Source organism: Scyliorhinus torazame, chromosome 3 (assembly GCF_047496885.1).
Source record: "Scyliorhinus torazame isolate Kashiwa2021f chromosome 3, sScyTor2.1, whole genome shotgun sequence".
Taxonomy (NCBI): Eukaryota; Metazoa; Chordata; class Chondrichthyes; order Carcharhiniformes; family Scyliorhinidae; genus Scyliorhinus; species Scyliorhinus torazame.
Window position 1 is genome coordinate 66,655,812 of NC_092709.1, and position 24,838 is coordinate 66,680,649.

Below are 24,838 nucleotides of genomic sequence, written 5' to 3' on the forward strand. Positions count from 1 at the left end.
CCTAGTCGCCACATTCCGGCGCCTGGTATGGGAATTGAACCCGCGCTGCTGCTTTGTTCTGCATTACAAGCCAGCTATTTCTGGGGCTGGTTTAGCACACTGCTAAATAGCTGGCTTGTAATGTAGAACAAAGCAGCAGTGCGGGTTCAATTCCCGTAGTAGCCTCCCCGAACAGGCACCGGAATGTGGCGACTAGGGGCTTTTCACAGTAACTTCATTGACGCCTCCTTGTGACAATAAGTGATTATTCTTATTATTATTAGGTTGGAAGAGTTAGATATTACCCAGCCAGTTCCGTTCTTAGAACGGGCAGCACCTGCAGTACCTGTCTTGAAACCAGACACACCATCCTCATTTGCGGCAATTATAAGCTAACAGTTAATCAGACTGCAAAACTGGATAAATATCCAATCCCAAGAATTAAAGACCTGTATGCAAAGCTGGCCGGACCGGGTCAACCTTACCAAAGCTGGACATAAATCACGCGTACCAGCAACTTGAATAAGATGATGCTTCCCGGGGTTATGTCACGATAAACATACAAAAAGGTCTATTCCAGGACACGCGCTTGCCTTTTGGTATGTCTTCGACATGTGCAATATTCCAAAGCACAATGGAGAGTCTGCTACAGGGGCTACCGGAGGGTTGTAGTATACATTGACAATGTCCTTATAACTGGATCGACAGAGGCGAGCATCAGGCAAACTTAGAAGAGATGTTAAAGATTTCAGGAGGCTGACGTTCGCCTCAAGAAAGGGAAGTGGACCTTTCAAGCCACTGAGGTGACCTCCCTGGGGCACCATATCGATGCACAAGGATTACACTCTGTGGAAGACAAGGTGAAGGCGATAATGGAGGTGCCTGTCCCCACAAACACAACTGAACTCAAATCGTTTTTAGGGACGGTAAACTACTATGGAGGCTTTTTACTGAGCCAACCTTGACCAATCACTGCCTGTCCTTGTGAGGAACCTGACTTTTGGGGAATAGCTCGTTGGCTAACAGCCAAGCCAGTCAGTCCGGGACATCACTGATGTCAGACCAAACAGCACATCCTGCTGGAGTTTCCTGTTTTAAAATGAAAGGTAAGCTGCTTGGTCTTGAAGGCATTAACCATCCATGGACAAAAAATGGCAAGAGTGAAAAGATTAACGGAAATTAAAAGGAGGAAAGGGGAACAGACAGGGATTAAACAGCAGGATACTTACAAGAGATTGATATGAAAGTGTACATCACATTAATAAACCTTGCTCCCAAGAAGACAAAAGATGTGCCATTCAAAATTCATCATCAAGTTGGAGGAACATTTCAACTTTAGACCACTAGGGATAGCAAAATGCTACAAATTCGGTGAAAGAGTTGATGAGTACATTGTGGCACTGAAGGATTTATCATTGCATTGCAACATTGGCACATTCTTAAACTGTGTATTTTGATCAACCATTTGCATTCAATTTTAACAGTCAAATGCAGTCGAACTAGACTGAAAGATGTCATCAACATTCTCTTCATCAAAAGCTTTGCAAGCGACTACGCTGCAGCACAGTGTTTTGCAAACTTTATTTCCTGGGACCCACTTTTTGCCAACTGACTGACCCTTGGGACTCACACGGCCAACGTTCACAACCCACGGCGGCCGACCTTCACGATACACGCCACTTCCACTTACCTTTAATGCAACAGATGAGCCTACTTGGTCCTCATGTTCTCATTCCAATCAAGTTCACAGAAGGAGAGGGCAATGTACATATCAGGTGCAGAGTTCAGCCAGTTCCTTTGTACTGCCTTCATCTTTGTGAGAATGGAAAATCCAACTTGCACATGTAGGTCGTTTTGAAGGGCCATAGCAACACAATTCTTGTTTTACTCAGCACTGAATACTTCTCGGAGATGCAACTCCAGAAGGCAGGCAACCTCATGGACTTGTGGCATGTTTTTAATGTCTCAGGTGGGGTGCAGAAGTTCAATCTCCTCATTCGGAGGCAGCTGTAAGTTAATATTTGACTCTGGGGTCTCAAACTCAAAGGGATATTTCACCCACCTCTTTGCTTTCAAAATCTGAAACTTCTCTGGAAAGTAGTGACAAAAACTGTTGATCAGCACAGCCTGTGCGACTGAATAAGGCTTGCCAGTCTATTGACAGTTCCCTTACTAAGACCATTGTCTTCAATGTGTTGTAGCAGTGAGGGGAACATGTAGCAGTTTTGGCTTTGCACTCGCACTTGCCAAATTTTCAATTACTTTTGGAAAGCATCTATTTTTTCACAGTGCCGAAAGCCATCATCATCATTCACTTGCAATTTGAGATTCAGTTAATTTAGAATTGAAAAGATGTCTGCAAGGTAAGACATAGTTAGCATCCAGGTTTCATCACCAAACGAATCAGCCAGAGGGGATGATTTCTCAACGAGTAAAGCATTGATTTCATGCCTCAGTTCGTAAACTCGGCCAAGGATCCGACCCCTTGACAGCAAACGTACCTGTATGTGGAACAATAAATGTGTGTGCTCAGCCCCCATATCGGAACACGGAGCTTTGAAAGCCTGGTATTGAATGCACTGCGTTTAATGAAATTTACAAGTTTCACAATTCCTTTCAATTTCAAAACCACTTCAAGATCGGATGGAATTCCTTGATGCCAATGCCTTGCGATGAATAAAACAATGATTCCAAACAATGTCCTGATGAGCTGCCTCCTTAATACTATAACTCCACTGTGTTTCTCAGTCATGTTGGCTGCCCCATCACTTATGAGTCCTCTGCAATGAAGCCAGTCGAGCCCGCACTATTCAACCACGTAACTATTCAATGCTTCAAAAATCTCTGCACCAGGCATGTGGGTTGGTAATGACAGACAGCACAGCAAATCCTCAACAAATGCATTGTACCAAATATACCTAATGTAAACCAGCAATGTTGCACAATCTGAAACGTCTGCACTTACATTCAGTTGTATTGAAACTCCTGTGCTGACTTTAAATGCAAAATAAGCTAGACTTCTAAATTTGCAGCAATACCGCAGGGAGCCACTGTGTTATCACTAAGTGGGATGCGTTTCAGTTTTTCAGCTGACATCTCATCTAGGACCATATGAGCCATGTCTAGTGCTGCAGGAAGAATTAATCTCTCTGCTATAATGTGGTGCATTTTCTCTTTAAATACACAGAAAGCTACCATGTATGGGGCCAATTGTGTTATGTCATTCAATGTTACATTTTTGGTAAGAGATTCAGCTGATGATTTAGGTTCTGTCGCTGCATACTTTGAAAAAAATCAAGAGGTCTGTCCTGAAACTCGACATGCGTAGTTTTCAAATGCCTTTTAGTTATTGAGGGTTTTAAACTCTCATTTGCCAGCACTTCCCTGCATATAACACTCATGTGCTTTGCAACCTGATTTGCATTGGCACAATTAACAAAGACATACCTCATGAAATCATCTTCATACTGCTATGCTCCTCATTTAAGTTTTTTCTCTGCAGGGAATGTAGGCTGTTCACCAGAGGCCCTGGAGCTCTGTACAGAGCTAACACCAGCACTGCTCTGTTCTGCCATAGACTCCCCTGACAGCTCCCTCCAGTAGATTCAGATGTGAAATCCTGGCCAGTAGGTACACTGCCTACTTTTGTCTCTGGCTGTTTCATCCTTGTAACCAAATGATTCATCTTTATAGTCGTCTTGCCTTGCCTGCTAGCAGCAAGAAAATGGAAGAAGTTCTGCTCTGTGATTTCATGCCAAAATCATGTACACACAGGGTGCTTGGCATCATGTATACACACAGGGCACATGATCTGCTGACTGCTGCCGCTTCTGGCCGGAAGACTGCATAGCTCTCATTTAAAAACCGGTATCAGCCTCCACCATTCTCAATTTGAAAGCTGGTAGCGGCCGGTGGGTGAGTCCTCTGCAATCAGGAGCACCACATAACGCTGCAACCGTTCGTTCTGCAACCCTCCCGGAACTTGCCCGCAACCCCCGTGGAGCGTGCCCCGCACTGTGAAAACTTCTGCCGTTGCAGATGCATGGTTGCTCTTTACTGCAGCTGAAATTTAACCAGCCATTGCCTTGTACTGAAATTTGAACACCCATGCATCAGTTGTTTCTTGAGTGCTTCTGCAACCATTGCAGCCGCTCTTTCTGCAGCTCCAACGGGAGAAGGAAGATCAAAATGGCCGGTCCCCCCTCTGACCCAGACACTGCTAACTGAGCCCAAAGCTAGGGTAACGGAATGCAGGCTTGAACACATCCAGCAGCCACCGGGCTCAGCTGGAACTGACATTCCATGGCAGGCACCGGTTTTTCCAAGGAAGGAGACAAGCGTTCACATTATGGAGCCATGATAGCATTCAGAACTTGGACACGCCCCCCCCCCCTTTTGCTCAAGGCTATGGATAGCCTCAGGCTTCACTGCATGTTCCCCACCCGTCCTTACATCTCAGACCTGGTTTCTTAGGACCGATTCCAGGGGCATGTCATCAGCCTGGGGCTCAGCATGGGTCCCGGCTCCAGCAGCCCTCCAACCGTCATGGACCTGGGCAACTGTGGGGATCTGTCTGTGATGTGCTCACTAGATTGTTACCCAGAGCCCCATCGCCTACCCACCAAGCTGAACGTCTCTGTGCTGGTGGAGGGTGCAAGGGAATGACATAATGGTGAATCCTCTGAATATTCTGTCTCATCGTCCTTAGAGGGGGTGATGGAGCTGCAAGAATGCTGTCTGTTCCTATTGTCCCTGTTGTGAGGAACTGCAATGGAGAACACATTTGGTCACGTTTCTGCACAAACCCTTTTCCCATCAATGTATCAGACGTCACTCTTGTATGCCCAGTTGCTCATCCTCTCCATCGTGGCAACTGATTCTCCCCTTCGCTGATGCCCCACAATATCTGCAGCTTGGACTCCAGCTCAAAACCCTAAGCTGAAATTCCTTGAGCTGAAGACACTGACCAATGATATGGTTTTCTGGGATCACACCCCTCTCCACAAATGCCTAAATGTTGCAGCCATGGCACACCACGTCTATCCAACCTTTATTTATTTGATTAGTTCATTTTAATTGAATCAATTACTTTAGTAAGCAAGTGATTTAGCTGGTTTGTTACTACTTTAGCAAAGTAATAGTTAGATACAGTTCCCTAGTTAAGTGACAAAATTAAAAAGCTAAGTTTATTAGTGCCACACCATGAGGGGGAGAATCTCCAGTGCATGCTCTGTTGGTAAGTGTCAGCATTAATATGAAAATGTCAATATTTATAAAAGGTCACTTTCTGACTAAAATACATCAATTAACTAAAAGTAATTTGAATAAAATATTTAAGAAAAAATCAGAGCCCAATGTAATTGGAAAAAATGGATGGGTTGCAGTGAAATAAAAACACTCACCAGCTACTGGAGGTAATAAAAAGCAGCCTCTTCTTCCGACATACCCTCAAATTGTTTTGCAGTGTGGGTAATTTGTTTAGATATGCAAGCCCTTTAAATTTTTCTTGTGTAGCTGCACACATACAGTACCTTGTTCATAAGTTCATAAGATATAGGAGCGGAATTAGGCTGCCCATCGAGTCTACTCCGTCATTCTATCATGGCTGATATGTTCCTCATTTGCTGCCTACAATGTTACACACCGAGAGCTGTACTGTTAAATCAGCCAGAGCATCTCCTCCCTAGAACACATGACCTAGGCGCAGGAGGAGGCAATTTAGCCTCTCGAGCCTAACACCCTCATGGCTGATCCCACCCTGGCCTCAACTCTCCCATCCTGCCCAATCTCCATAACTCTTCAACCCATTACCAATTAAAAATCTGTCTAACTCCTCCTTAAATTTACTCACTGTCCCAGCATCCACCGCACTCTGTGGTAGCGAATTCCACAGATTCACAACCCTTTGGTTGAAGTAGTTTTTCCTCAAATCGGTTTTAAATTTGCTACCTCTTATTCTAAGATTATGGCCTCTCGTTTTAAAATGCTCCACCAGAGGAAACATCAACTCCACATCTACTTTACCCATACCGTTTCGCATCTTGTATACCTCAATTAGATCTCAATGTGAGAGGCCTGCAGCCTAAAAGGAATATTGCCACCTTCTCCATTGCACCAACTTCTTTAACTTAGGACTTTGTTAACGCAGCACTCCTTCGTGGTCACTCAGTGCTCCAAATTGTGGAAGGGTCAGAGGTAATATTAAAGAAAAACTCTGTGTTTGGAGAAGGAGAAAAGACAAAACACCCAGGAGTCATATGCATTATTTGCTCATGGACAAAAGTAAGCAATACCTTAACTGGCTTTGATGAAATGTTTTTTGCTCCAGCAACTATAACCACTGGGCAGAATCTTCCAGTCCCACCAACAGAGGGAAGCTTGGCGGGTGGGGGAACTTAATTCAGTCGGAAGCCAAATACCATTTTCCTGATGGATGAACTTTAGGAATTCTGTTCTTGGGACCTTAAAGAGGGGTTAAAGGTGGTCAAGCTTCCTGCTGACCAATGTCAGGAAGCCCTTTTGTATGCATTAGCAAGTCATCTTGCCCATTGAAAGGCCACCTCGTCGGAATTAAGTTTCCCCTTGAAACTATGTTCCCTGTCAGTTTGAAATTCGAACATTGATATCCATGACTGTATGTAAGTGGCATGCACCATATGAGCGTGACTTCCTCCTTGATTTAATAAGGACACGGGAGTCCACACCGAGTAAAATAAAAAAATTAGATTTATTTACAATAACTTCATATACCCTTCCCAGTAGATCCCTACTGGGTCTCTCTCTCTGGTCGGTGCCTTACTTGTTGACCTTTGAAACAATGCTAAATGGAGTTCCCCTGCTCCTCAATGCAGGTGGAGGGGGGAGCTTGTACTCCCATACAATGTCGGGCATGATGGCTCAATGCATCAGCATCCACAATCTGGGTCCCTGGGTGGTGCTCGAAAGAGTATTCGTAAGAAGCCAATAACAAGGCCCAGCGTTGCATTCTTGTGGAAGCAATCAGTGGGATCGACTTGTCTTCACAGAAGAGTCCCAGCAACGGCTTGTGATCCGTGATGATACAGAAATGGCGGCCACAGACAAACTGATAAAATCGCTTCACTCCAAATACGACCGCCAGACCTTCCTTTTCTATTTGAGTGTATTTTCACTCAGCTACAGCCAGCATCCTTGAGGTAAATGCGATCGGATGTCCACGGCCATCACTCATCCGGTGAGACAGGACTGCCCCAATCCCATACGCGGTGCATCACATGTGACGAATAATGGCTTTGAAGGATTGAAAAGCATCAACAAACCCAAAGAGGACAATTGCCATTTCACTTTTTTAAATGCTCATCCTCTGCCTTGCTCCACACCCAAGGCTGGCGCTTCTTGAGGAGCAAATGAAGGGGGGGGGGGGGGCGAGGATGATTGCCAAATTCAGAATGAACCTGCCATAATAAATGGCCAATCCAGGAAAAGAGCAAAGCTCCATGGCGTCCTGGAGGGTGGAGGCCAGTTTGATGGCTCTCAGCTTCTTGGCGACTGGGTGAAGGCCATCTTGGTCCATCCAATACTGCAAATAGACAACTTCTTTTGTGTGAAACACACACTTCATATGGTACAGGGGGGCCCCATATTCAGAAGTGCATTTCAACACCACTTCGAGGTTCTGTAAATGCTCCTGATCGTGGTCCCCGTGATGAGCATGTTGTCTAAGTAAAGCACAACTCGCAGCAATCCGCACAGGTTGTTCACTATGATGCACTGGGTGACTACACACGCTGAGGATAATCTGAAGGTGAGTCAGGTGTACTCTTGGAGACCCTTGTGCATATTCATTGTGATGTCATTCCGTGAGGACTTTCTTCTCAAGATAAATACTGTTGTGTTATGCTTCTTCATGTAGCATAAGCCACTTCCTTGATGTATGTTCTGACAAAGGAAGGTTCAGACTTGGAGTTAGGTTTAACACATTTATTGAACAGTTAACAATTCTCCTACTTGAGTTTGACTCTCCTGCTAATCTTACTATAGTAACTCAGTCTAACTAACCAGTCTTCTCTAAGCCATGCAATGGGTGTGATGCTTCCGATCTGCCCCTATCCTTCTCTAAGTGCCGCCTGTGGAAAGAGAAAGAGCATGTGTGCCCTGTCCTTTTATATGGGTTGCCCCCTTGTGGTAGTGCCACCTCTGGGTGTCTTGACTGCCCATTGGTCGTGTCCTACCTTACTGACCTATTGGTTGAATGTCTGTATGTCATGATGTCTCTGGTCCTCCCTCTAGTGTTTACTTAGTCCTAGTGTATCTACATTAACCCCTTGTGTATTTGCAGTGATGCTTATCACTACATCCCCCCTTTTCTCGTGTTACATATTTTCTGTACAGTGTTAAAGAAAATTGAACAAAATAGGTAGATAAGTGATGACACGTACAAATCATGATGACAGTGATGATTGCACAATACCAAATAATATGTATGAGTCCAATGTTCATGAATTAGTAGGGGCTGGTTTAGCACAGGGCTAAAGGGCTGGCTTTGAAAGCAGACCACGGCAGGCCAGCAGCATGGTTCACTTCCCGTACCAGCCTCCCCAAACAGGTGCCGGAATGTGGCGACTAGGGGCTTTTCACAGTAACTTCATTGAAGCCTACTTGTGACAATAAGCGATTTTCATTTTCAATATGGTCGAGTGGCTTTCTTGTTTTGTTATTGAAATGTCGATGTTGATGTTGTCATTTCCTTGTGAACGCCGTCAGTGTCCCTGTGCTTAAGGAACCAAGAAGTCATCAGGAGGTGTGCAAATGGTCAAATCACTTCGCTGTCTGATTTGGACTCTTTTCTCTATGCTTGTGGTAGGGATGCAGTATGTCATCTGTGTTGTCCGACGATTGTTTCTTGTGATTGCGATATTGATGCCGTTTGTCAGCTGCCTTGAAAGTTGGTGTGCTTGTCTGTAGTGTACCAAACGTGAATTTGTAAGATGCGTTAACATGCCATGGTATGTCTGTACTCTTGCCAGTGTTAGGAGCTGTGCTGTTACATTGTCCTGCATTTGCAGAGTTGTACCATGTCATACCAGTCGTTGTTCCAGCGTTGTTGTTTTTGTCGTGCTTGTTGTTGACGTTGGAACCTTTGGTATGCTTCTTGTTGTTGTCTTTGTTGTTGTTTTTGTACGTTTGTTGCGCTCAATAACCACACTGAGTGGAGAATTCGAGTCCTTCACAAAGTTACTTGGATCAGTGTCCTTTGTGGCATCTGCTGTTTCATTGAGCGTGCCGTCTCCGATTCCTCGGCGCTCCCCATCTGGAGTTATGTCCGGTTCATAGGAATCATCTTTGGCTTGTCGATGCTCCCCGTCTGGAGTCATTTCAGGTTCACTTGAATCATCTGAGGTGTCTTGATGCTACCCGTCCGGAGTCAAAACGTTCAGGAATGCATGTTCTTGTGATGAGGTTTGAATTAACGTGGTGTCACTGGAATCACTAGTAACCTCACTTTGATTGTCGAGTGCCTCTGTACATACTAGCTGAGGTCTGTCAGTCTCGCTGAGATGTCGCACATCTTGTCTGGGAATTGTGAAGCTTTTGTCACTTGTCGCACATACAGTGTGTAGACCTTCAGTGTCTTCTTGTCGGTTAGATGAGCTGGGTAGACTGTCAGAGTCTTCTTCTGGTGGCTCAAATAATCTGGGTAGACTGTCATAATCTTTTTGTTGTTCACGTGAGCGTGGTAGACTGTCATAGTCGTCTTGCTGTGCACTTGAGCGTGGCAGACTTGCACCGTCTGCAGCTGGTTGCTCAGATAAGGTTGCTAGACCTTCATGGTCTTGTTCATGCAAGGACTGCGCCTTGGAGTCTTGTGTTGCTTCCATCGTGGAGTCTGTCAACGAGCTCTCTGTGGAGGCTTGTACCGCTCTCTCTGTCGAGTCTGGCATCATTCCCTGTGTGGAGTCATGCAGTGGTCTCGCTGTGGAGTCGATCTGTGCGCTCTCAACGGAGTCGTGCAGTGGTCTCGCTGTGGCGTCTTTATGTGTTCTCTGTGTGGAGACGTGCAGTGGCCTCGCTGTGGAGTCTGTCATCGCTTTCTGTGCGGAGTCAGGGTCTCTTTGTGGTGCGTGGACCACTGGTGTGGCGTGAGGCCGCTCTCTGTGGGCTTGTACCTCTCTCTGTCTCTTGGCATCAGGCTGCTCTCTGTGGGCTTGTACCGCTCTCTGACTCTTGGCATCAGGCCATTCTCTGTGGGCTTGTACCGCTCTCTGTCTCTTGGTGTCAGGCCGCAGCAGAATCCTGTACTTCTGGGTTAGGATGTCGTCGTGCTGGGCTGAGGATCCTCAAATCCGAAGAACCCATCCATGGCTGTGTCAGATTCTTCACTGTACAACACATCTCGTTGCGTTTTGGATTTGGTACTGAGGTCCAATGATGAAACCATCTTCCGAGTCGTAGTCTTCAAGGACCATATCATCACTTTCTGTGTCGGAGCTGTCATTGTGCTCGCGAAGTCCAAAGAAGAAATCAACGTCTGAGTCGTAATCTTCAAGGACCAAATCATTCCTGTGGGCGGCACTAATTGCTTGTTGCAATTAGGGTTCTGCGGAGGTTACTTTCAGCTACTGGTCGAAATTCAGGCATTGTGCTGTCGTTCCAGGTAAAAGAATTGTGTTTTACGGCTTAACATTTTTCTTCCTTATTTTCGGGCATTTCCCCTTTAAGTGGGCGTGGTCCGGGGCCTCTGACGTCATGATGCTTGTGACGCAGAGCGTGGGAATGGATTGCGCATGCGCCAATCGCTTTTCCTGTACTAAGCGCACTTTGCTCAACTGCGCATGCGCGGCTTCTCGCGCATGCAAAAACGGAACTTCCTTTTATGTGCGCTCTTTGCGCAAGACACTGTTTTGCTGGTTCGTGTCTTCAGGGCAACTGCGCATGTGCGGCTCCTTTCTCAAGATGGCTGCCACTCAAAACTGCCATTTTCCTCTGCTGCAAGCCCACGTTGGCCTCGTGGTGAGTATAGGTGCCCCTTTTACTGTTCTCTTTTGTGTTTTCCTCGCAGTATTTTTCAAACTTGTCCAGGACTGTCTGGAAGTCTCTCTTGTCTTGACCTTTGGAGTACTTGAAGGTCTTGAAGATTTCTGCTGCACGTTCACCTGCAATAGTGAGTAGAAGAACTATTTTCTCAGCATCGGCCACGCCATCTAGGTCGGATGCTACCATATAGATCTCAAATCTGTTGCTGGTAGTCACGGATATGTTGAGTTGAACTATATAGATTCAACAGGCATTCCTGGAACCATGTTGTGTTATGCTTCTTCATGTAGCATAAGCTGCTTCCTTGGTGTATGCTCTGACAAAGGAAGGTTCAGACTTGGAGATAGGTTTAACACATTTATTGAACAGTTAACAATTCTCCTACTTGAGTTAAACTCTCCTGCTAATCTTACTATAGTAACTCAGTCTAACTAACCAGTCTGTTCTAAGCCATGCGGTGGGTGTGATGCTTCCAATCTGCCCCGTCCTTCTCTCTAAGTGTCACCTGTGGAAAGAGAAAGAGCATGTGTGCCCTGTCCTTTTATATGGGTTGCCCCCTTGTGGTAGTGTCACCTCTGGGTGTCTTGACTGTCCATTGGTCATGTCCTATCTTACTGACCTATTGGTTGAATGTCTGTGTGTCATGATGTCTCTGGTGCTCCCTCTAGTGTTTATTTAGTCCTTGTGTATTTACAGTGATGCATATCACCACAAATACTTCCTCCTATCTTCCCCTGGACCATGACCAGACCACTGAACATCAAGCCATTATCTCCAACACCGTTAGGGACCTCATTTCCTCCAGATCCCTTCCCACTATGGCTTCCAACCTCACAGTCTCCCAACCCTGGACAGCTCACTTTTACCTATTTCCAAAAATCCAAAGAAGGACTGTCCCGGCAGGCACACTGTGTCAGCATGCTCCTGCCCCACCAAACTTATTTCCTCTTATCTTTTTAAAACATTAAAAAAAAATTTAGAGTACCCAATTCATTTTTTCCAATTAAGAGGCAATTTAGCATGGCCAATCCACCTAGCCTTCACATCTTTGGGTTGTGGGAGCGAAACCCACGCAAACACGGGGAGAATGTGCAAACTCCACACTGACAGTGACCCAGAGCCGGAATCGAACCTGGGACCTCGGTGCCGTGAGGCTGCAGTGCTAACCCTCAAAACTGCATTTACTGTCAATTTATAGTCTCCACTAAGACTCCACAGAACTCTTATCCGGCTTCATGACGGGGATCACTGATGCCGACCAATCGGCGAATTGCAAAAGTCTAATGATGCCCAAATTCACCAAACGGTGAAGTTTGGTCTCCACTTTCTTCACTAAAGCATAGGGAATCAGGCGGGCACAAAATATCAGGGCTGGGCCTCCGAGTCCACCTGGATCTTGGCCATGATCCCTTTAATTGTACCCAAGCCAGGCTGGAAAACTTTGGGGAACGTTCTCAGTACCCCACAATTGGCAATGGTTTCACGGTCATCATTATACTTTTACTTCCAGATTTTTATTGAATTCAAATTTCACCATCTGCCCTGGCAGGATTCGAACCCTGGACCCCAGAGCATTACCCTGCGTCTCTGGATTACTAGTCTAGCGACAATACCACTACATTACCGCCTCCCCAATTAATTGCTAAAATTATTTCACAGATCCACTGAGGCCAATGATGCAGGCTCCAAGCAACCTCACCTTGCTACTCGCTCTCGTCCCGAGGAGGGGGAGGAGGACCCCCTTGCAGCTTGGCATAGAACCAGGAGGAGCAATGGCCTGGGCAGAATGAGGTTGTGGAGACTCAAGAAGGTCAGGCTGCTGGTGACCAAGGGCCAGTCTGACAGTAAGCATTGGCCCGACCATGGGTATATTACAGGTGGTGCAGCTATCTACAGATGAGCAAAAGGGAATGCTGGAGGCACCTTTGTATGTCCTGGAATGTGATGGCTCACCTCTGCCGGTTTTTCCATGATGACTTGCAGCCTCTTGACTTGGAGGCAATCTGATGATGGTCACATTAAAGATCACTGCCACCATAACCTTCCTTGCTAGTGGCTCCTTCCAGGGTTTCACTGGGTATCTGTGTGGCATCTCCCAGTTAGCTGCACACAATTGGATCTAGGAAGTGACAGAACACACCAATCCCACCTCGATCCTGAAAGCCAGGCTGTAAGAACAATCTCAGGTTTTGCAGCAATCTCAGGTTTCCCACAAGTGCAAGGGGCTATTGATGGCACGTGCGGCCTTGATAGCTCCCTGGCAACAGCCAGTTACATTCTTCACTGGGAAAAGTTTCCATTCTTTCAATGTGCAGTTGAAATGTGATCACAGAAGGCAAATCCTGCAGGTTTGTGCTTGGTTCCCAGTGAGCAGTCACGAATCCTACATTCTGGCCATCTCCCAGGTGCCACAGTTTCTTGAACGATCTTGGCAATTGCAGAGCTGACTATTTGGGCGCCCTCAGAATTTGTAGCTGACGATATTACTTTGCCGCACGCACATATCTACTGAGGAGAACTACAATAATCCACATGCCTCCACCAGATCCACAACTGAACAGACCTCAATAGACCTCCTAAAGCTGAGGTTCAGATGTTTGCACTGCTCAGACAAGACTCTCAAATCCTCTCCAGGGAGTGTCCTGGAGCATCTTTGTCTGCTGAACGCTGCAACCTTGTGCAATTAAGAGAAGGGGGGGGGGGGTCTTGGCTGAGCGAGACATGGAGGAGCAAAGTCTCTCCTCTGATAATGGGATGGTGAAAGGGATGGTGATAAAGGGTGTGGTGATATGTCTGTATATAGTTAGCAATGCGACCTCCAACCAGCTGGTGGCGTCAAGACATCTATCACGTGACTTGAGATACCCGCCAGTTGGTAGTAAGACGTACAAGAGGATGGTTGCACTTAGAGTAGCTCCAGGAGAATTCACTGAATTAATTTAGTAGCCACTGTCTGTACAGTAATCTGTTAGTCATCCTTCCACGTGTTTGTTAATAAACCATCTTTCTAGTTAAACAACCAGACGTTCTGTGTACATCATTACGACGGTTCTATCACAGAACACAACAACAGGGACCAGGATGTCATGGGGCCATTGCAGAGGTACGATGTGGTCGTGAGGTCTGTGACATTCTGACAGCAAACAGATACAGGCAGAGAAAGACGCTGAGACATTTCCTTCACTGTTTGGTTTTCTATCCTCTGCTGGTTGGCAGGCCCCGGCTCCTTTTTAGCTATAAGCATTAGACTTTGCTCTAATAGCCCTTGAATTATGGTAGCTGAATAAAATTTCCCTACTTACTGTGATTCTAGACATCTAGCAATGTGGTTGACTCTTAACTTCCCTCAGGGATGGCCAATAAATGCTGGCCCAGCCTGCGTTGCCCATAGCCCATGTGCTGTAAAACTCTACGACTCTATAAGATTGTGGTCAATGTGAATCAATCCCTTGCATAATAATAATAATCTTTAATAATAATGATCTTGGCATGCGCCAAAATGTAATGATACATGGAGCTCCAGTGGTAAATGTACACATTAGAACCTGCAAAGCACTCCATTCTCCTGCAAGCTTGGGCATCTGAAAGCAGAAATTAGATTTTCCCCAAGCCCTCACAAAGTCTATGTGCATGACAACTTGGAAACAATATCAAATCTAACCTTGGCATGGTTCACTATGTTACACTCAACCTGCTCCCAATGGGGGAGCTATGAACTGTGATCCATCATTCTAGACACTCCAACCAAGGTAAACATTTTTCCTGCATGGGCCCTGCAGAGCCCTGTTAGATTGCTGATGCTCCTCATAGGCAGCCTCACAGTCCTCGGCATGGTCCAACACACAGGCCCATCCTATTAACTCTATCTTGCCTCATGGACTAAGACCCCAGTCCTTCAATGATGTCCAAAGCACTTAGGGCAAAAACTCTTTTTGTGAAGTCTATTGCCAACCTTGATAAGGAGACAAGCAAGTCCAACAAATCTCCATGTGACAGCCAACTGCACACACACCTCTTTAATCCTACACTCATATCTCTCTTGCAGTAAAGACTAACTTGCCTTCACCAGCATGTTAACTCAAAATAAAAACTCACTAAGGAAGGCCATTAATGATTGGATGTGTCCACCACAGCTTTCTACAGAAATGTAGCCGAACAGGGGAAGGTTGTGCGCGGTCAGCTGTCCCATTCCTCCAGTGGAAATCCCTCCTACTTCCATGCCCACCACCAAATTTAGAATCTAGAACGGAAGTAGTAATGTACATTAGTGATCTAAACATGAATGTGGGGGTATAATCTGGAAGTTCTCAGATGCCATGAAAATTGATGGTGTGGTCAATAGCGAGGAGGAAAGCCTTAGATTATAGGATGCTATAGATGGGCTGGTCAAATGGACAGACAGTGGCGATTTGGAATTTAACCCTGAAAAGTGTGAGGTGATGCATTTTGGGAGGACTAACAAAACATAGGAAAATACAGTGAACTGTAGGGACCTTGGGGTGCATATCCAAAGAACCCTGAACGCAGCAAGACAGGTAGATCAGGTAGTTAAGAAGGTATATAGAATACTTGTCTTTATTAGCCAAGGCTTAGAATATAACAGCAGGGAGGTTATGATGGAACTGTACAAAACGTTTGTTAGGCCACAGCTAGAGTACTCTGTGCAGTTCTGGTTGCCACACTATAGGAAGGATGTGACTGTACGATAACGGGTGCAGAGGAAATTCACCAGGATGTTGCCTGAGCTGGAGCATTTCAGCCATGAAGAGAGGCTGGATAGGCTGGGGTTGTTCTCCTTAGAGCAGAGAAGGCTGAGAGTGGGGTCCTGATCGAGTTATACAAAATTATGAGGGATATGGATAGGGGAGATAGGAAGAAATTATTCCCCTTGGTAGAGGGGTCAATAACCAGGAAACATAGATTTAAGACAAGGAGCAGGAGATTTAGAGGAATTTGACAGCCTTTGGTTTGCCCACTGCCTTGTGGTACCTACTCCAGAGATAATGATTGATTTAATTTCCTCCTCCATTTTCTCCCTGATTTTATTGATATATTAGGATGTATTTTGCGTTTTCTACCACAGAGATACAAAATTTTTCATTACACATGTTTTTCCTCAGCCTTCTATAAACCTTCCCAATTTTCTGGCCTGCCACTAATCTTTGCAACATTGTGTGCCTTTTCTTTCAATTTGATGCCATTTTTAATATCCTTTGTTACCAAGGATGGCTGCACCTTCTCAGAGAGTTGGTCTGTGCTCTTCGGTCTCCATTCTGTCTCTCTGTACAGATCTGAACAATGACATCAAAAGGATCAGTGTAAAGTTGTATACCATATACATGATTGAAATATAATATTGAACATAAGGGAACTGTTTGCCCTCTCTTTTTTGACCAGGAATCATTCAGTTTCCTGAACCAAAGCTGTGAAAATAGGGTCAGACCTGCCATATTGCACCTTCTCCTTTATAGAGCTCATAGATTTTCTGGGGATGTAGTTCCATGTTCCTATGTTCAAGAGTGGCTCATGTTTATTCCAAGCAGGTGTAATGAAGTAGGAGGGGTGTAATGGCCTGTCCAACATAATTTTTCTGCAGGATCGTTGAGTGGGTGGCCATTAGAAAGTACCCAGATCAAACTCAGTCATGCTCTATGTTAACCTGACTTAGAATGGAAGCTTCGGCAGGACTTTACTGTTGTAGACAGTGTTCTTTTTCAGCATTGAGCGGTTGTTTTTGGACAGCAGCAGCTGGAAGGTTCCACCGGGACTTGTTGGGTTCATGTCAGACAAAATGCACTTCATATGGGGAGGGTAAAAGGAAGGAAAACCATCTCTTCAAAGTTTTCATCAATGTTAAATAGAAAAGTAAAACCACCTACAGCCATTGGACTTGCTGGAGATCTTCAAACACGCCGGGTGGCAGAAATGCTATTTGGTTGTTGCTTAAGTATCTGTAAAGAAAAAAAATAAAGATCTAACCTAATGTTAATTACATCATTAAGTATTATTATAATTATAACCTTTTGCCGTTCTCACCTGCAGGTAATGTAATTTATCATATTTCATTTACATTGATGGTCCATATTCATAATAATAATAATTGTTATTAGTGTCACAAGTAGACTTATATTAACACTGCAGTAAGGTTACTGTGAAAATCCCTTAGTCGGCACACTTTTGCACCTGTTTGGGTACTCTGAGGGAGAATTCAGAATGTCCAATTCACCTAACAAGCATTTCTTTCGGGTGTTGTGGGAGGAAACTGGAGCACCCGGAGGAAACTTACACAGACACAGGAAGAATGTGCATAGAATCATAGAATTTGCAGTGCAGAAGGAAACCATTTGGCCCATTGAGTCTGCACCGGCCTTTGGAAAGAGCACCCTACCTAAGCCCATACCTCCACCATATCCCCGTAACCCAGTAACCCCACCTAACCTTTTTGGACACTAAGGGCAATTTAGCACAGCCAATCCACCTAACCTGCACATCTTTGGACTGTGGGAGGAAACCGGAGCACCCGGAGGAAACCCACGCAGACACGGTGAGAACGTGCAGACTCCACACAGACAGTGACTCAAGCCGGGAATCGAACCTGGGACCCTGGTGCTGTGAAGCAACTATACTAACCATTGTGCTAGTGTTCTGCCAAAAGTCTCTGCACATCTAACCCAGTAACCTGTTTTGTTAACTTTATTTATATGTGCAAACCACTGTGCTACCTGCAGCCCATCTGAACATACCAATGTCATGGCTAGCATCACTCTATTGCAGCTAGGTGGTAAACGTACCTCCAAGATTGCCATCCACCCCATGGTAATTGTCCTGCCCACTGAGAACCTCAGATTATCACATTCTTCAGCCCGTTAAATTAAAACAGTGGTCTCTACAAATGGGTGGCGATTATCCTAGTTTATTGGTGTGGAGATGCTGGCGATGGACTGGGGTGAGCACAGTAAGAAGTCTTACAACAGCAGGTCAAAGTCCAACAGGTTTATTTGGAATCACTAGCTTCCGGAGTGTAGCTCCTTTATCTGATGAAGAAGCTATGCTCTGAAAGCTGGTGATTCCAAATAAGCTTGTTGGAATTTAAGCTGGTTTTGTAAGACTTCTTACTAGTTTATTGGACCAGTGACTTCAGTTTGAATTGTGAAGTGTGTCAAGTTCACTGACGAAGTATCCGAATGGACATGCATGCAGGAGACCCACAGAGAACTAAAATAGGGCATATTGGTGTTCCTTGCCATGATCAATGATGCTGGGTTGCAGAGAATTGGCATTCTCCACTTCAACGATGTTGATGATCGGACAGTGATTGAAAAACGTGGCATTTACACAGAATCCCGTATGTCAGTAATCTCGAGCGACTGGACAACTGATCTGTAGAGAATGGAATGCACTTTAACCCCAATCAGTGTGTGCTTGACAGCTACTTTACACAAAACAAACTTGACTCTCCCAAACTGACACTGAAGAATGTCACAATCCAACATTGTTACACCGTCAAACTGTTAGGTATGTTTATCTAAAATGGGATGTGTACGTCAGTTATACTGTCAAACAAGCTAACAGCCATTTGTACATGCTTCAGAAGCTGAAATACAAATCCCTCTCATGCGATAATCTTGTAACCATTTTTACATCTTTTGAGAATGGTAAAGATCATTCTTTCGGGAGATTGCTGCCAAACACCAAACATCAATATTTGTAACTGCAAACAGATCTCACAGCAGCTGCCAGCTATGCAACTCAAAACTAACCAAATTAAGATATAAAGTGACAAGATGCCAGATCTCATCCGCAGAATGAATAAATTCTAAAGACTGTTAAACTTGGAACTAATGTAAAGACGTTAATCTAATGATCAATAGGTAATTTTGTTCTGCTCTCTCATTTTTTGTATTTTTATATCTCACTTGCAAAAATAATTTAATTAAAGACTAACCTCAATTCAGCCCTTGACACACTGGAAGTCGATTTTCGATTAATAAACCTATGATGATGAAATAAATCTTTCCTAAAATTAACCACTTCCTGCGCACCGAGAACAGTCCACAAGTCGACCCGAAATTTTCTTTCCAATCACTGTGGAACCTCCATCCTGCATTCTCCAATTATGTGCCTGTTTGCATGCTCACCAGAATATTTAATGGGTCAAAATCTTGTTGAAGATATTGTCAGAATAGGCTACGAACATCAATCTCCTGCGGCATGGCATAAATCAACTGCTGGTCATTCTGCAGGATCTTGTGGTCAGAGAGTATGATACCCTCTAGTTGTAACTCAAACATCTTTCAGATTTTAGGAAGAGTGATAGTGATGTTTGTAAGATCGCTGAGACATCTCAAAGACTTTAGTAATTGTGTTTTTGTACAATTCTGAAACAGAGAACAAGGGACAGATTTGCTGCAAGAGGGAATCAATCAGCGTCTGCCATTAGTTAGACTTACCCGTGCATCCTTCCGCTGAAACCTTCTTGCTCACAAAGTTGCTGAATGAGTGGGCCAATAAAGGTGCAGAGGAAAATCGGGCTGTAATTTCCCTCGAGTGGCAATCGCAGTCGGATTGGCACTCCGCTCCTCGTCACAGACCCAGAAATGCAGCCGCAGTGTCTCGGGCTGGGTCAGAAAGGGACAGTGCAGCATGAACCCGAGGGCAGCTTAGTCAAAGGTAAGGAAACCCTGCCCCCTCTTTTAAAGCAGGCATTTTCAAAGGAGGGGATGTGACCCTCGGGTGGGTGTCGGGAGGGTCGCGGAGCCGTCCGTTGTGGCGCTCCCGACTGCGCAAACCTGCACGCAGCAGCCGGCTTTTAACAATGTCGGCTGCGAGCGGCCTTCAAAAAGGCCTCAACCATATTAAAAAAATGTGGCCGCACTGTGCATGCGTGCCTGCTCATCGGTGCGCGTGCGCAGATGTTTCGGTGCGCGTGCGCAGCGCACCGATGAGCGAGCACGCATTCGCAGTGCGGCCACATTTTTAAAATATGGTCGGGGCCTTTTTGAAGGCCGCTCGCAGCCGACATTGTTAAAAGCCGGCTGCTGCGTGCGGATTTGCGCAATCGGGAGCGCCGTGACGGACGGAGAGGCTTAAAGGAAGTGAGAGAGAGAGAGTTAAAGAGGCAGAGTGGTTCAAGGACGATTACCAGAGTTTTGGGCAATAGCAGCAGACGGTACAGCCACCAATTGTGGAGCAAAGGAAATAATGCGCAAGAGGCCAGAATTGGGAATACAACAAAAGAAGGTTAAAAGCCGGCTGCTGCGGCTGTTACCTGCAAATTTGCACAATTGGAGACGCAGAAGATTAAAAAAAAAATTCTACGTAATCTTCCTGCCACAAGGGAGGGAGAGAGCAGGTCATGCCCCTCGAACGTCGACATCACATCCTTTGGGCGCAATTGCGATTCCTCCATTTTGTCAGCAGCAAACAAAGTAAGAGAAAATGGTGGGTCTCTGAAGGTCGGCCGGCATGGGTTGCAAAGGTCGGCCGGCATGGGTTGCAAAGGTTGGCCGACGAGGGCCCGTGAAGGTCGGCCGGCGTGGGTCACAAAGGTCGGCCGGCGTGGGTCGCGAAGGTCGGCCGGCGTGGGTCGCGAAGGTCGGCCGGCATGGGTCGTGAAGGTCGGCCGGCGTGGGTCGCGATGGTCGGCTGGCGTGGGTCGGGGGGGGGGTTAGTCAATGGGAAGGGCTGAGTGGCCAGTGGCGGGGTGGTCAATGGGGAGTAGGATGGTCAGTGTCGGTGTAGTTTGTGGTGGGGTGCTCAGGCAGGTGGGTCAGTGGTGGTGTGGTCAGACAGGTGGGTCAGCTGGTCAGTGGTGGTGTGGTCAGACAGGTGGGTCAGTGGTGGTGTGGTCAGACAGATGGGTCAGTGGTGGTATGGTCAGACAGGTGGGTCAGCTGGTCAGTGGTGGTGTGGTCAGACAGGTGGGTCAGGTGGTCAGTGGTTGTGTGGTGAGACAGGTGGGTCAGTGGTGGTGTGAGACAGATGGGTCAGCTGGTCAATGGTGGTGTGGTCAGACAGGTGGGTCAGCTGGTCAGTGGTGGTGTGGTCAGACAGGTGGGTCAGCTGGTCAGTGGTGGTGTGGTCAGACAGGTGGGTCAGTGGTGGTGTGGTCAGACAGGTGGGTCCGCTGCTCAGTGGCAGTGTGGTCAGACAGGTGGGTCAGTGGTGGTGTGGTCAGACAGGTGGGTCAGGTGGTCAGTGGCAGTGTGGTCAGACAGATGGGTCAGTGGTGGTGTGGTCAGACAGGTGGGTCAGTGGTGGTGTGGTCAGACAGGTGGGTCAGCTGGTCAGTGGCAGTGTGGTCAGACAGATGGGTCAGTGGTGGTGTGGTCAGACAGGTGGGTCAGCTGGTCAATGGTGGTGTGGTCAGACAGGTGGGTCAGCTGGTCAATGGTGGTGTGGTCAGACAGGTGGGTCAGGTGGTCAATGGCGAGGAGGGGTTGTGATGGTCAGAAGGGGGTGATCAGTGGAAGGGTTGAGTGGTCAGCGATAAATGGCCAGTGGTGTTGGTGGTCAGTGGGGGGGATCAGGTGGTCAGTGGGGGGATCAGGTGGTCAGTGGGGGGATCAGGTGGTCAGTGGGGGGGATGGGGAGGGCTGTCAGATTGTGTGGATAGTTGGGGGAATGCGGGTGAAGTTGGGGGTGGATTGGGTAGTTGGGGAGTTAGTTGGGAGTGGGGTGTGGTTGGGGGAGGAGCCACAGTTGGGGTGTGGGGGGTAGCGGTTCCGTGGGGGTTAGGATGGGTCAGTACTATAGTTACCCAAAAACTACAAGTGGTTTTAATACTTCTAATTAGTTCTGGGTAACTATTATTATAAGACAGTTGGAACCATTTGACGTTTGCAACTTACACTCTTCTCAAATCTCACACATGCATTAGCAAGGGACACATATCCACACTCCTCCTCTCACGGACACTTTACATCAACACCATTCTATCTATCATGCTGCTCACATTCCATCCTCTGGCCCTTCTGAGGAGGGCTCACCACTCACAGGCAACATGCATTTAACTCAACATCTGGTCCAACCCCTCTGATCACAGGCTTTTCAGACATTCTTCATATCGGCCAAGCTGACACACAACAAATGTAAGAGAGCCCAGATCAGGGGAGGGACAGCAGAGATCTTGCCCTCTGATTCTGAGGAGGCTGCAGCTGAGCTCGCTGGGGAGGTCAGAGATCGCTCCTCTGGGCAAAGGGAGATCAGCCTCTCCCAGCAACCTAGTACAGATCACAGCTCTATCATTTCGTAAAATCCTGACCATCACAGTGAGTCAAATGTAGCCTGACATAGCTTTTGCTCATCAACTAAAACCGTATTCTCTATTTTCTAGGCACAAGCAGATTGAGGCCATCCACACAGCTGAGCAGCACCCTGTTACCCCAGACCATGTCTGAGGATGAGGAAGGCCACAAAGAACCATCATAGCATTCACCTGCACCCGTTACCAGAACAGAGATGCAATCCTCAGTGGGGCGTAGCTCTGGATTAGACTCAGGCTCACTTTCTGGAGGACGTTCCAGTGAGGCAGCAGTGAGTGTGATAAAAGCCCACTTCTCTGCATTCAGAGGGCATCTGGGGACCAGCCACTCGCTCAGCCCCAGTCAGATGATGAGCCTCTGGGAGTGACCACCAACTCAATGCTGGAGATGCAACGGCAAGCAGTGGAACATCAGACAGAAATTTGAGAGTCACTCAACAGACTCGAGCAAATGATGGAGGAGTCTGCCAGCATTATGGCTGATGTCGTGGCCATCACTGTAAATAAATTGCACTTTTGTGAAATAATTTGATAGGTATGTGAATGTTCTGGTCAACTGAATGGATTGTGAATTGGAATCCTCTTGTGTTGAGGTTTCACCATCCTCCAACTCAGTGACAGTGTTCCACTCTGAGATTTCCATTCGTATGATGTGATCCTCAGTGCAACTGGCCTCCGCATCCTTGAGTGTTGTCAGGGAGATGTGTTTAAATCATTCTTGGAAGTGTGTGATGGAACCGTTTGTAACCCTCCTTCCTCAAGGAACAGCAATGAGTGAGGGTAGCTCATCGTTAATGATATTCTAGAGGCATCTGGGTCTCCTCAGTGTTAGTGTCCCAACCCAAGACATGCACTTTCGGATGAGATCCCTCAGCTGGTCCCCGGCTCATTCGCTGAAGTATTTGCATCACTGGATGGCATCAAAAGCTTCAAGCCTTGTCGCACATCACTGCTGTTCCTCAGTGGACTCAGTGCACAGAGTGAATGCATTAGCTGATCACTGCCGACCTAAGCAGGAACATTCTCTCAGCGAGTGTTTGACCATTCCCTGAGATGACGGAATGCCTTTGAGGGCTAAGTGGGCGGTGGCCATGTGACCTCACTTAACTTTACTCTTCCTCGAACCTGTCAGCAATTAAGATATCATGAGCACGTCTCCCATGTCCTGCATGGTATCAGTGGGCTCATATTGCCCCTCAGCCTCCTGAGCTTTCTGCTCATTTGCATCTTCATCTTTGATGAGCTCTCATCCTCCTCCAGTTCACCATCTGGCTGGGGCTCACCTATTTTCACAGCCGGATTGTGAAGGGCACAGCAAACTGTGAACATGTTCAAACCTTCTCCGGTGTCTGTTGCTGAGTTGTCCAGGCATCTGATGCATATATTCAGAAGTCCTATGGTCTGCTCTATAAGGGAGAACGTGGAGATGTGAATAGAATCTTACCTCTCCTTGGCATGACTGTTAGGGCGTTGCATTGGAGTCATCAACCAGTGTTTCAGTGGACACCCCTTATCCCGCAGCAGACATTCCGGCCCCTCAAAGATCTCAGACACCTGGGAGTGACTCAGGATGTAGAAATCATGGCAACTCCCAGGGTACTGTGCACACATATGCAGGATGTGCTTCCACTGGTCACTGGAACACTAATTACATGTTGATTCAATGGTAGTCCTTGCAGTTTATAAACATTAGGGTCTGCTGGGTAAAGCCACATGGGGTGCAGTCGATTGGGAAGCCTCAGATGGCTGCGAAGCCGATGAATCTTTGAGCCAGGCTATCTTCATCCAGAGGAACCTGACATTCTGATAGGCCTTCCTGTACAAGCATCGGTGGCCTCCTGTTTGCAGCAATGTGTTGCCAACTGAGAAATGCTGCAAGATCCCCTGTGGACACCTGGGAAGAACCAGAGGCAAAGAAATTAAGTGTTGCTGTCACCTTTAAAGCCACTGGCAGGGGGAGCCTCCAACCCCACATGGCATCCCCGAAGTATGTGATATACAAGGACTCTGGACAATCACAGGCACGCCCGGCACTGCCTCTCACTCAGTTGTAAGTAGGAGACTCTTTGACGGTCAACCCTTGGTCTGGCAAAGCACCTCTGCTGCCTGGGTCTCTCCGCCTCACCCTCCCGTTCATGCTCAGCCTCACCTTGACCATGTTCCCCAAGCGGTGCCTCCTGCATGAGCTGTGCTCGGCAACGCCTCTCATTTCTTCACCTCCTCCATTGAGTGAGGACATAGAGACGCAGAATTGAGCCCTGGATCCATTAGTCCTTTTGCCTTCTCTCGGAAATGAAGCATTGGAGACAACAATGATTGAAGGCTGCAGAAAGAGAAGCTCTGATTGAGAGACCTATGGGAGATGTGGGGCTCCACAGCTTTGGCTGCCTTACTTGCATTGTGTCTGATGCAGCCTTGCCCCTGAGACGCTAGCACACATATTTATGTGACCAAGATGCCATTCCAGAAATGGGACATCTGCTGCCTTTTGTGTGGTGATAAGGTGTAAATGAGATGATTAAACCAAAGTAGCTTTGTGCTCCATTCTGTGAAGTGGAAGAGTAATAATCTTTCAGTTGCTCA

At 46.6% G+C, this 24,838-nt stretch overlaps 1 protein-coding gene across 1 annotated transcript in view; it reads right to left on the bottom strand.

Annotated features, from left to right (window-relative positions):
* The window catches only part of rxfp1 (relaxin family peptide receptor 1), a 231,763-nt gene that overhangs the window by 94,679 nt on the left and 112,246 nt on the right, over nucleotides 1–24,838 (bottom strand). The window contains exon 7 of the mRNA XM_072495784.1: nucleotides 16,872–16,943. Coding sequence (XP_072351885.1) covers nucleotides 16,872–16,943 — 72 coding nt within the window. The remainder of the gene's footprint in view (nucleotides 1–16,871; nucleotides 16,944–24,838) is intronic.